General features: G+C 34.3%; 1 protein-coding gene across 1 annotated transcript in view; it reads right to left on the minus strand.

Moving 5' to 3' along the window:
• The window catches only part of MS3_00005342 (uncharacterized protein), a 29,789-nt gene extending 18,343 nt beyond the window's left edge, over positions 1 to 11,446 (minus strand). Inside the window, exons 1-10 of the mRNA XM_051213394.1 lie at positions 11,282 to 11,446; positions 11,117 to 11,241; positions 10,940 to 11,084; positions 10,806 to 10,903; positions 8,362 to 8,507; positions 6,698 to 6,796; positions 4,766 to 4,972; positions 2,560 to 2,756; positions 1,548 to 1,900; positions 294 to 709 (exon numbers count right to left, since the gene is read on the minus strand). Of these exons, the coding sequence (XP_051073448.1) occupies positions 294 to 709; positions 1,548 to 1,900; positions 2,560 to 2,756; positions 4,766 to 4,972; positions 6,698 to 6,796; positions 8,362 to 8,507; positions 10,806 to 10,903; positions 10,940 to 11,084; positions 11,117 to 11,241; positions 11,282 to 11,324 (1,829 nt within the window). The 5' untranslated portion in view covers positions 11,325 to 11,446. The remainder of the gene's footprint in view (positions 1 to 293; positions 710 to 1,547; positions 1,901 to 2,559; positions 2,757 to 4,765; positions 4,973 to 6,697; positions 6,797 to 8,361; positions 8,508 to 10,805; positions 10,904 to 10,939; positions 11,085 to 11,116; positions 11,242 to 11,281) is intronic.
• Between the last annotated feature and the right edge of the window lie 2,210 nt (positions 11,447 to 13,656).

Below are 13,656 nucleotides of genomic sequence, written 5' to 3' on the forward strand. Positions count from 1 at the left end.
CTTAAACTCTAGAACATTGAGTAGAGATCCATTGGTGTATATGCGTAACTTTAATCAATGTATGATATCGTGTGACCATTTCCCATTGCCCGACGCAGTCTTCAACAGTTGTCTTAGATCGATTTGGGATTTCAATACAAGCCATGAATCTACATAACCCCTTACTAACTATTTTCTGATTATTAATAAGATCTTTAACAAGTTAAAAATTGATATGTAAAGAACATTTAGAAACTGTCATTACTTTATTTACAATTGACAATAACAAAAAATTGTCGTAGTATTACACTTACTTATATCGAATAACAACTGGTTTCATACTGGAATGATATGATTTACCCTCTTTGTCTTTATTCAATGCCATTTTATATTTTGGAATATTTTTATGAGATAACCTGTTCATTGTATTAGTACCACTACTAACAGTAGTGATATCGTTATTCCCAAAATTCTGATTTTGTGTAGGTGATATATGTTGTAAACAGCTATTTAATTCATTTCTTTCCAATAAACTGGTATTCTTGATTCCAAATAAATTTGGATTATCAATTGGATTTCGACATAGATTAATATGTAATTGTTGTATTAATAAACGTTCAAGTAATGGGGGAATTCTAGATGATTTACTTATGATAGGATTGGCATAGATGATACATTCTTTCAATTTTGGCCATACAGCAATAGGCAATAGGTGTTCTTCGCAAGATATCTATGAAAGAATTTTTGAGGATTATGGAAAAATTAAGATTTATTATTAATATTATTATTATATACTTTATTGATTTAGATAACTTAATTTTTGAGAGGTAGCTTTCAAGTGAAGAATGTTTCATCAATAGACTAGTCATTGTTTTCATCAGTTCATCCTTATTTTTTAGATATGCAATCGACAACTACTTTATTTCTAACATTCACATGATGAACCGACCTTAGTTAGACATTGATTAAAAACCAGGAAGCACTGGATAGCTAGCTTTCTCATCATAGCACGGGACTCCCCAAGAGTGTACATACACGATCTTAGCAGGGCTTGAACCCATGACCTTTAAGTATTGCGAAATGCACCTAACATTGTGACTATTAAATCGGTGTCCAATGAAGAGTTACTCCCCAATGATACTAACGGATGGATAGGTGATGTTGCACATTGATTGGAGTTAGAAACGTCAACCACTAAATGTCAACTAAGTGGTCTGAAAGTTAAGCGCCCTTCGTGTGACCTGAAGGTCCTGGGTTCAACCCCTGATAAGATTATATATGTGCACTTCCGAGGAGTCCCATGTCTGGATGAAACAGCTAGCTACCCAGTGTTTCATGGTTTTCAATTATTGTCTAATTATAGTCAGTCAGTGGTATAAACTATTCAGTTTATCATTATACAGTTCTGTGGTCTAACCAGGGAAGCTAAAATAATTTGCCAATTGGAATTTCACCAACAGTAAATGAATGATCGAAAATTATGGTTCATCGAATTAATAACCCTGGATTATTTTCTTTTGAAATATCCTATCCGATTAAAGTTTAATTAGGGCGGTATTGTAACTTACCCTATTATGAGATAAATCAATAGACTGAAGAGATTGAAATGGTGGTGGTACAATTTTCGATTGAACATCACATTTTTCTTCATTGTCCAATGAGACCAATTCATCTGTTGTAAAAGTCCGATCACGTGTAGATCTTTCTTTAGCTGTTAATATTAATCCTGAATTTGATTTGTGCATATGAAAGTCAGAATCTAATTGAATAGACTTACAATCACCTTGATGATTACATTTTGTTTGCTTATCATGAATTAAAGGAAATAACTTCTTCAAATTATATAAACCAATAAATTCGTCTACTATGCGTACACGTGGAGCATTTGGATTTCTATGTTCATCTAGTGATAGGGAACAGTCTGAAAAGAAGAATGGATACAAAATTAATGTATATTTACAATTTAAAGAATAAGCGTTTATTATTAACAAGTTGTCAGAAAAGTCTAAAGCGAATGGGGGGAAAACACTAGAATTAAACTATGTTATTCGATGTTAACTTGTAGTTAGTATTTCGTCGTTGGGCTACGTATATATGATAATCATCGCCACCATTATTAACTCGACTAGTTGAGTAACATGACTTAGAACACGTACTCATCAAGTTTGAAAGGAATGACTTTGAAGGAAGTGTATTTTTCGATCAATCGGGCTGGCTAATTCCCCCTCTTCAAGTCTATTATAGATAAGTATTCATGTAGCGTAGACAAAAGTCATTTGTGACTAAACGCAAATGATCACGTATATTGAGATGATAGAGAATATTTGTAGTTCAGAGATGATTAAAACAAGTATATTCTTATTCACTGGTAATAATATCTAAGTCGACATCCATAATTCTACTTATCTAAACTTCAGCTGAACTTACTACAGAAGTTTATCACACTTCTTTACTCAGAGCATATTTACTTCCATAAAAAGGATCAATGAATTATTTATGCATATCAGGAGTTTAAACAGTGGAATACAGTTAAACAGATATCCTGCAAAAAAACTTGAAATAGTATTAAAATATCAGTACTTTTTATATTTTGTTGTTGTTCCCGAGGCTCCTTTCTTGTGAGAGAAGATAAATTATTTGTTTTTTCCAAAGACTGTTTGTTCACTATCTTACACAGATTGTTTGTCAATTGTTTTTTGTTGGAACCAGAAGAATCATCAGAACTCCATTTGTGATGATATGAAGTCTTCAGGGATCTCCCATTTATCACTAAACTCCTCAAAAATTACAATTAGTCAAACAATAATGAAAATGACAATGGTAGAAAGAAAACATTTTAGAAAAATTTGTATTATAAGAATATGCTACTTGAAAATGATTAAAGTAGATTGATAGTATACACAAAAGTAGTAAATACACTGGTTGATAACATGACATTTACACTCACTAAATGGCTTAAAATAAATTTTAAAAGAGTGGAAAACTTCGGTCACGGTGTTGAATTTACCTATCTATTTGTTTAGTGGTTGATGGTAGTAGGAAGGAAATCCGGGACCTTGGTTTCGTCAACAAAGCGTACCTGCAATCTTGAGAAAACTGATACTACCTCTGAGATTCGAATCCACCCCACCCAGGACTTTGATCTAAATGAGCAGCAATTGACCTCCTGTAAGACTGAGACAGTTACAAATGATTAACCACTGATTGATAACCATTATCACGTTTGTCTAACCCTTGATGGTGGTTGAACTCTATACATCAGGTAGCCATTAGGAAACCTTAGTCGACCCAGAGTTCGCGCTCGTTGGCACTCATCAGAAACTCGAACCTACAGCTCTCTTCTGCCAACTCTTGTTCTGATTAAGGTAAGTTTAAGGTTGCTTTCATTACTAGCTGATACTAAGAGAGGAATCAGTAGAAATGAAGGTACACTCTATAGTAGTTTCATTAGACTGAGCTAATCTTCAGCAGTAAGCACATACACTCACAGCGCCACACGAACCCTAATCCAAGACCTTCAAATTTCTTACTTAGAAGGATATATCATTGAGCGGAAGTTCAATTCAATAGTCTAGAATTTTAAAGCCTTCAAAGTAGATCTACTTTGAGGTATTTCAACTCACCTCACTCATTATTATATCAAAGAGATGTTATTACTGAGTTGGTTCAAGTGTGAACGAATTCCTATATGATAGATATATTTACACTTATTGATCACTAAGTAGTAACCAACTTCGTGAATGCCTGGTCTTCCTTTCCTAACAAAATCCTATCGATCAAGTTGAAATATGGTTATTAGTCTAAAAGGCTTGATACTGTAGTGAATTTTGTTTTACTGTTAAAAGTTTGGAGACTATTTCAGGGATGCTCTGAATTGAACCTTCTTGCTAGTGAAAACTCATCAAATGCGAGTACTTTCAATCTTTAGAGGGACAACACCATCTGTGAGTTTTATTCTACGATTAAAACTGGACAGCTAAGAAAATAGTGAACTGCAAATTTGAATTGTACATTTTATTTTCATAGTTAAAATCACTAATTGATTCGGCTAAACCATATTTGAGTTCTTAAACTTCAGATCACTGAGTCGGGTGCTCACTGACGAGATTTCCCATTGTAGAATAAAACAGCTATCCAGCTTTTCTTGTTTGTCACTTCTCAATTTAAACTATGAAACTCGACAATTTCCTTAGCTAGTTATAAGCAGCATGGAGCTTACTGAAAGTGTCCATCTAAAAACGTTTCTATAGAACATGCGAGTTATGCTGGGACAAGTTGACAAGATAGAGAGGAATAATGATATAAATAATGTTATTCATAAGGGTGAATAAGTAGACTTTATTGAAAAAGTAATGAGAAAAGCTATGAAGTGAAAAATCTAAAGTACTATTAGAGCTAAAGATTTAGGAGAAAATAATAATTAAAAACAAATGTGTCGTTTCAATTTACTCTGAGTCGTTTCATGTCTTTAATCACTGAATACGATTATCTGGTGGATGACAATTATGAAGTTTGGAAGATTCCGTACTATTCAAATCAACAGTAAATGACTTTATACAATAACACCCTAACTTGGTACATCCACTACTAGTCCTCTTCAAACATACTTTTATACTAGTTAGAAAATATTTTCAGAATAAATGGTGGTATGGTATATACAATTCCACGTTATCAATGAAGTATATGTTGAATATTTCTCAAATGATCCATTTTTATGGTTCAATCTATTTTCGATCTAAGTCACTAACTTTTAGATTGATACTATGTACTATCAGATAAAACCTACTTATTATCTTCATCCTTTTCATTATAACCAATTAACAAGCTATCATGTTGAATAGTTTCATTTAGACTGGTGGGAGATTTTGAAAACGGTATATTTTCAATTGTAGAATTATTCTGAGCTTTAGTAATCTGATGTCTTTTTAGTGGTGTTGACTTTAACAATGGTACAGTAGTAAATCTGTTATTTGCCAAATTTAAATATGTCAACCTGAAAAAATAATAAAAAATATATTTTGAATTCCTAAAGATTCAGAAATATTATATTACAATTTAAAAATACATTGATATATCATTGAGTGGTAGCTAGTGTAATGTTTATCTGGTTACTAGTGTTGACCGAATTCAATCAGTGAAGTCACAAAGTGGCTATTAGTCTAAGTAACTACTCTACACCTTGATGTAAGGTGGTTGGAGGTGATCCACAGGAAAACCTGAACCTAGGTTTCGTGTTATTTGGCACTCGTCAGGAAGGCATACCTTCACTTTTGAGATGATTAGTGCTTTGTGTCTGATTCGAACCCATGTCACACAGCTTTAAAGCCCGAGACTTTGCCACCTGACTATTGGAGATGGGTAGAGTATTCGAACATTTCAGACTGTGAAGCTGTGATATGGGTTCTAATCCAAGATGATATCAGATCCCCCAACGTTAATAGCATATCTTGCTGAGAAATATCGAATACCACACAACATTTGTCCATGGTTTCCTATTGACTATCTCAGAGCACATAACATTGTAAATTAAAACTATTGTCTTAGTCATATTAAATTGTTTAAGTTAGACCCTTACCTGATACAAGTAGTCAGTACATAAAACCAAACTGACCGTTACTTTAAGTAGTTCCAGGAAGTAAAATCTTCAAGACTAAAATTTACCAAATAACTGTGATCAACAGCTTGATAGATTGAGTACTACACCGCAAAATAGATTGTTAATTTATTTACTATTTACCTTCAGCCAAACGTAAGTGCTTGTCACCTCATAATTACAATAATTCCACTAAACTCACTTCTTTTTATGTTTTTCGCTTACGCTTTGCTTTTTATGTACTTAATTTCGTTCTGATCTCCCCGCTTCTCGTCTCTGAAATTTCTCCTATTTTGCTGACATGAATTTTAGCAACTTATAATGATACATATTCATACTGGGTCGTACACTATCCAGGAGTGTCAGATTAAAATGCTTATACTTATCCTACTCTTTTTCTGTCTTCAAGACCTTCGATTACTGTGATCCTCTTCGTCTGAGTTATAACCATCTATTTTGTGAGGTAGATACTTTAACCCATGCACAAAGGCGCCAGGTTTTACATCGGATATGACTGACTGGTACCAAACTGTAGTCGGTTTCAACAATTCATTTCCGTGTAATTCATTTCTGAAATTCTTGAGACTTTCTACAGTATATTTAAGCTGTACAAATTAATTAAGATGAAGAGCTTATGTGAGATTTTTCAACCTAACAACAGTTTACATAACAGACTGACTTTAACTAAACAAAAATTGAAAACCAACGAATTTTTGTTTTTCATCTAACGATTATTCTTGAATAAAACACTAGTTAGTCAACCGACTAAATCGAGTGTGAGGCAATCACCCACCAGTTGCATTAGAAAATTATTGCTCAGTATCGCGAGTCGATTAAATTTAGACATGTAAATCACCGGATGCCAACGTGGTTGTCTAAATGCTGATCTCTCGTCGTGGGACCCTAAGCTTTCACATTTAATCCTCAGTGAAGTGGCGGATGAGCACTTCTGATAAGTTCCATGCTAGGATAAAACAGCTGCCCACTGTCTCTTCGTATGCCAAACGTAGATTGTAACACTAGATTTGATAATAGTTCAATAACTTACCTTCAAGATTAACGTATAGATAATTTTGTATTATGAATTAGGTAAAAACAAAAATGATTTCACAGGAGCACACATACCTTGGGAGAGTGCCTAAACTGGCAAAATCCTGTGCATCTGAAAGTTTATTATCATCCAAATAGAGGATTTCTAATTTCGCAAACTTGAACACAATGCGTCTAAAAATGTTTGTAAAGAGAAACAGTATCAAGTAAAAAATGGCCTATATATATATATGTCATTGGGTTGATGATTTAAAAAAGCAAGAATAAAATCCTGATAAAGACTGTAAAAGAGAACTATAACAGGATCGCTACTAGCTTTTATTCCTAGTCATGTTTGGTAACGGGTCTGACAATCTCTTGAAAACCAGTCAGAGCGTTGTGACGGCAGATAGATTACTTCCCATGAGGCTTTTGTATAATACTGAGCCATACAAACAACTGACAACTCCGCTTTTTCCACCTAGTCGCAGCGTTGACAGTTGAAGTACAATATGGGAGTTAGTGGGATGATATTTGCGGACCGAGTATAAACAATCGATTCCAGGGCTTCAAGATAATGAAATTAATTGAATTGTAACCACTAGGCCAATGAAAACTTTGCCAAACCTCTGCATTACTAACGTGGTTTTGTCACTGAATGTCAACAATCGCTCGTATACAATGGTAACCGAACCCAGAGGTTTACCTTTAGGAGTTTTAGAGACCCATGAGAAACCCGGTCTCTAGACGAGGCATCTTTTGCTAAGCCGTAAACTACTTCACTTCCCGTTTTTATGGCACTATTCAAAAGCAGAAACTGATTATCGACACTTTCCGGTTACTGAGTAGCTAATCCATAGTTGTACTTGGCTTGATATTCAATTTCAACAGAAGCTGAACCCAATTTGCTTATATCAAGCAGTTTGAACTAGATATAACGTAAACCTACAAGCTAAATAGCTTCTAGTAGACGCGCACTACTCTGTACTTTGAACTTCTCGGATGAAAGTTAATATCCTAGCTGAATCTCAAAGTCAGTGTAGATTGTTTGAAATTTCGGCTTACTTTCCCCCAAATTTTTTAGTCACCATGGTATGCGGTAGTGAGTTCAAGTCTCAGTAGGGGCGTCAACATTTGTATATCAGTACATGCATTTAGTGAGTTTCAAAAAGACGATAACTATATATTTAATCCCACTGCTAGTCGTCTTTAAAAACATACCCTAATTATAAGTTTTTATTATAAGCTGCGCACAAAGTGTAATTATTAAGCCATTCACATCTTGTGCAAATTTCCAACTTTCAGATTATATTCATTCAAACGTGTAACTCTGTAAAATATCTCAAATGATAAAGGGCTCGTTTTAAGAATAATCTTCTGACCATTTTTGGTAAGAAAACATTAAAAATATATTCTATAGCGCTAGGATTATACTAGCAACTATTCCTCGTTTCGTGTAATGCCATCATTAAAAATGAAAGCAGGCATATGGGAAAACTCAGCTGCTTAGTACCGCTAAAACGTAAACAGATTTATTACCGATCCAATTATCAAGAGCTTTAAGAAAATGTATATATATCCACGTTAATTTTAAAATCACTAAGTTCAGTAGCTTTTCGTAGCACAATTTATTTTAAAAGTTTAACAGTTTATTATATATCAAACGCCACACATTTATTTCGTCCCTTTTATTTTACAACTTATACTTTGATAAATTGATTAAACATCCTCACATACTTCATTAACTATTTAAAACTTACTCATCCAAGGTTGAACTTGTTTCTGAAAAGTCCGGTGGTAATCTACGAAGATCATTTCCACTTAAATACAAAGTCCGTAAAGATGGCAAATAACCGAGTTTTTCAATATCCTCAGATTGGAGAAAATTATATGATAAATTGAGATACTAAAATAAAAATGATTTGTCGTTGAAGTCGATCATATTTATAAATAGTAAAATATCAATTTCTGTTTTTCTCATCTGCTAAAAATAGGAACATAACATCTTATGATCTTGAACACAAGTGGACAAATTTGCTACAGTTTATGGTGTCATAAAAAAGTAAATTCTACAGAAATTGGTAGATGGTGGAAGAATCAATATTGAGAATGAGAAAGTGAATTAAGTGTGACAAGATGTTTATTGTCTAAAAGGAAATAAAAATTAGGTATAATTTCATTATTCAAATATACTTTTAATTCTATCACCTTTATAATTTTTAAGCATGCATTTTTGCTGTTCTTAGCACTCGACTACAAAATATTACAACGTCCTATATGAATTAGACCATTATCCAGCGAATATCTTCACGGATTGGTGCCTTGTTGCTGTCTATTCACTATATTATATTCGTCAACAATGTCCTATTTCTGCTTAAAATATGATTTAAGCATCTTAATAAAAATAGCTACATAGACCGATTGGTTGACTTAAGCCTATGTTTGGTCTTAAAATCTCATAGTCTGTCGACAGTGACGAAATTCACTATAGAATATTTTTTTTGTAAGATGAGTCTTTCATTTTAGCTGATACCTAATGAGTACGGGCTAGAACCTCAATTACTTAGGGTTAAATTGCTTGATTTCAGGTTTTTGTGACATAAGGTCTACCGATTTATTTGAATTACAAGTCATAGTATACGGTGAAAAAATTAAACGGTTCAAAATCTAATATGGAAACATTAAAGTGCTCCCTGAATCAACGAGGTAGTGTAAGTTGTATGTAATGTTGGTTGTTAAGTGCTACATATTTCCTTATTAAGCCCCGTTTGCTTATCGGGATTAATCCAACTTTACTTTAAAAGAAACGTTTTGGACGTTTACATGGTACACAAAAGATTTTAAGTTTGAAAAACACACTTTTTTCTTTAGCATAATTTCTTCATCCCATGCTAGAGGTTGCATGTATATGTGCAAATACTAACTTGAAGATCCACCAGACTTATGATATGTATTCTGTTAGACTGTTACCAACTAAATTGAATGAAACAAATAGATTATGGGTTTTATTGAAAACCGTACTTCCTTTTTTAAAGTAACAATGACATTACTAGAATAAATTTTTAATCTGTTTTTTTGACCTACATTGCAGTTAAAGTTTTGCATACCTCTTATTTGATTGAAGGCAAAGCTTAAATATCAGTCATCCCCAGTTCTTTTTCAAAATAAAGGCTTGGTAGCTCACAACAACAATAAATACAAACCTCAATCAATTTTGACAAAAAGAAAAACTTATCTCAGTGCTTACCGTGGTACACTTAAAATGAATGAATCATTACAAAGTAAATCACAACTTAAACCTAAATAAGAACATTAATTTGGCATGACCTACACACGAACATTTATAAATGGTATAGGGCGAATTCAACTTATAAGCTTAATCAAGCCCATTAAAAGGTGTCGATTAACTGTTCTTCATATTAGTTTGTAGTGACCTACTTTTACCAAGAGAACGCGAATGATTTAACGGAAACAATCATTATTATAACCAATTGTACCAGTGATTGTTTTACTGTGCTCGTTTGTTTAACTGTGCCAAAGACAGCCATATTACTCCTCCACTACTCTCCATTACTTTTCCGCGGATTGTGACCTTGCACGGGTTCGGTTACGCTCGGTAACCACGCTTGTACTCCTTTGGCACGATCTCGGTATCCTTTCGATACCACGAGATCGCCAACAAATACATCTCGACTACAGCCATCAACTGCTTTCTGATATTTGGCTTACGGGCGATTTTATCGGTTAACTGGCACGTAGTCTGCTTGTAGTGGTGTTCATAGTCGATCGCGACTCGACTTCACGCTACAAGTTCACCGTATTTGGCACAAAGATCAGTCTTAAATTAAGATGTTCGTAAAGTTCCTTTTCATTTGCTGAAATTCGGCATGCACAGAAATGAACAGATCAACAGGTCTGGGTAGTTATGAACACGGAGCAGGTGAACTTTGCGAAATATTTGAGGTCAATATCCCACACTTTTCAAAGCATGATAATTAGAATTTCAGAGTGTAACTTATTTTTTTAAAAGTAATTATCAATCTAGTGTTCTCATAACCAATCTACAGATCAGCCTTGCTGATTATCCTGATTCAAATACATATGCGGCTTTCAGTTACCACTGAAAGTGTATTCAACTGAAGTTGTGGACAAAGACAGACATTTGTTAAGTTCACAGACGACTATAAAATATACACAAGCTTACATGTAAACTGTTAAATCCATGTGAATAGCTCGATAGTGAGTTGATTTGGTTCAGCGAAAGATCCAGTTCCACTAAACTATTAAATTTCTCAAAACATTCTACAAAATTTCACATAATAACAATTCTAGAAATACCTAAAGAAAGAGTATTATCAGCAGCAACTAGTTTTTTTAGGGAGGTAAGTTTTAGATGTAGATCGGGCTCCAAGCCCTCCAAACCCAGACAAGACACATCAACTTCGCATATACATGATTGGTCTTTAAATAAACCACGTTTCAACTGGTATAATAAACATCACAAAAAGACCTCACAAGTAATTCACTCGTTAGAGTTATGTTGGGTGCATCTGAACTTGAAGAAAAGTCGCTAAATGAAGGCTCCTCATTAGAACCCAAAGTGATTAAACCATCTTTGACCCTTCGAGCCCATATACCACCTAAAATTATATATGTAACATTAATTATTTGTTAGTTAACCTTTGTCTTTTGTCAAGGGATTAGGTGGAAGATAATCCCCCATTACTCCTATTGCCAACTGTTTTAGAGTATGAAATTTTCTTTAGCGTAGTTTCAAGAGAATCCAGCCTGAAATAGTCTTGTAATTACTGCCATTTCTGCCTAGGCGCGTTTCAGTTGCTAAAGTTTGTTATCATAATGACCTACAGACTGACTATTTAAAACAAAGGATGATCTGGATATTAAAGCAGAATTTGATGAGCACCTCAATCAGATGGCTAGAAATACGATTGGAGTAAATCTTCCTATTGTATGCTTACAACTAGCTGAAACTGTTCAATTAAATGTATTGATCCAACCAACCAAGCGACCAATAATTTTAAATCAAGGGTCGTTTCTACCCTATCACGTTTCTAACGTTACAGGAAAGTTATCACATTTATCCACCATCAGTGTTGGTAAACGATCAGATCCATGCACTAACGGATATGCGTCGTTTCCGGCGTACTGTTAACTAATTTAGATGTCGTGTTCCGTTTTGAGTTTTGCTATGTTGAGCGTTCAGTTTCGTTAGAGCTGCTACTTTTCAAAATGTTATAACTTTACTCCCTTCTATTAGGCTTGTGTCGTTTGTTCGAGTTAATACTGGTCGGAATAAATTCCTCATCGTTATCCACTATGAAGGAATGTACTGATTTGGCTGTGTTGTAAATTTCTGTTTTTTAAACACCAAAGGGTAAATTCACTGTCCTAAAAGTTAATTTTCCATGATTTTGTATCACTCTGCTATCATAATTATTGCTGATCCCCAGCAATAGATCGAGCTGCTCCAGGTTGAGAGGTCACCTTTATTAGTGTTTGTCTCAGATGCTCATGATTAATTTTGTCAACAAGTTTTTTTGACAACTGCTATTCGGTGCACTAGTGTGTTGTGAATGCAGCATGAACTGCGAGATACCGGACTTCTGATTTTTTGAAGTTGAGTGGTAAATGTATCATGCAGGTTGCTGAAGAAACTTGCACTATTCGCGAGATCTACTTGTATGCGTCAAATTAATGAAACAAGATTATTAAGAAACTCCTTCAGTTTTACGATGGTTTCAGTTTAAGGAAATGTTCAGACTACCTCAAAGGTTATATTAAGGTGGGCGAAGCCGATAATCCTGTCAAAGAGTCATGGGTCGTATTGATCTAGAATCACTCGGCGTCACTAGAAAACTCTAGTAACTTGTGGTACTGACAGCTTTTTCTGCGGCGCCCAAGTGTGCTTTAATTCATGTTATGAAATACTGTAGGTGGCTTTAACGGTGTCTAATTCGCCGTGTATAAGTGTGCCAGTAGAACAGACACCAAGAACACCAGCTTATCTTCAGATGGCCTAGGTTTAATGTTGACTCAATCTTACTTAGAAATCTCGTGCTTTTTCGGCTACTGTTTAAGATGATCACTAATAAGTTCATTAAATGTTAGCTTCCTGTATTTTAAGACACCAAATTCAGAATTTCAGGCACCAAACAATCATGGGTCAACCGGTATCTGCGTCAAGCTATTAACGACGAAAGCAACTTAGCTACAACTCCCCCTTTGGACATATTCTAGATGGAACTGGGTGAACTGAGAAATATAGTTCAAAATGGCGATACCTACCCTCAGTGAATCAGGAAAAACTATTATTCAACTATATAAGTTTTAATTTATTTTGTGGATACACATTTGAAAGTAAACCACAACATATTGTTAAGCTGTGCTTCTAGTATGTACATGGGAGTAAATCTGGTACTATAATTAGCAACTTTTTATTTATTTGGCCGAAACGTATTATTTGCGTGAAAGAACTGTGACACTGATAAGTGTCGATGCAACTCAAGTGTTTTATAAGTTTATGGTTGTTATAAAACAACCGTTGGAAAGGCCGAGATTGATGGTGGTTAGCAATGGAATTGAGGACACATATGTCGTCCAATTTGGGAATCGTCAGCCAGATAGAATATAACCTATAACATCGTAATCCAATTCACATTATTTGTGTTTCTCGAGATTGTTCATCTTACACCGCTTTCAATGCCATTTACAAAAGGTTTATGACCATTGTGAAATGTACACTACTAAAAAGACCTAGGTTTCCTAACGTCTCGATCAACTTATATTTCCTGTTTGTGATGAAGTATTCGGTCAGATTAAGTTAGCAGAAAAAACTTTACACCAAAAGACAAATCAGGAGATAAGGAAATGTGTTGTGCACTCAGACGTGTTTACAAATGAGGTGATGACTGAAAGAACGTTTTTCTTAACACGATGTTTAAAACTATGAATTGATATCTATGAACATACTGGGAGATCTTTCACAAATTCCAGCTCTTGGACACATTTTCTGGTAAGAAATTTGAAGAATCATG

Source organism: Schistosoma haematobium, chromosome 1 (assembly GCF_000699445.3).
Source record: "Schistosoma haematobium chromosome 1, whole genome shotgun sequence".
NCBI classification, from domain to species: Eukaryota; Metazoa; Platyhelminthes; class Trematoda; order Strigeidida; family Schistosomatidae; genus Schistosoma; species Schistosoma haematobium.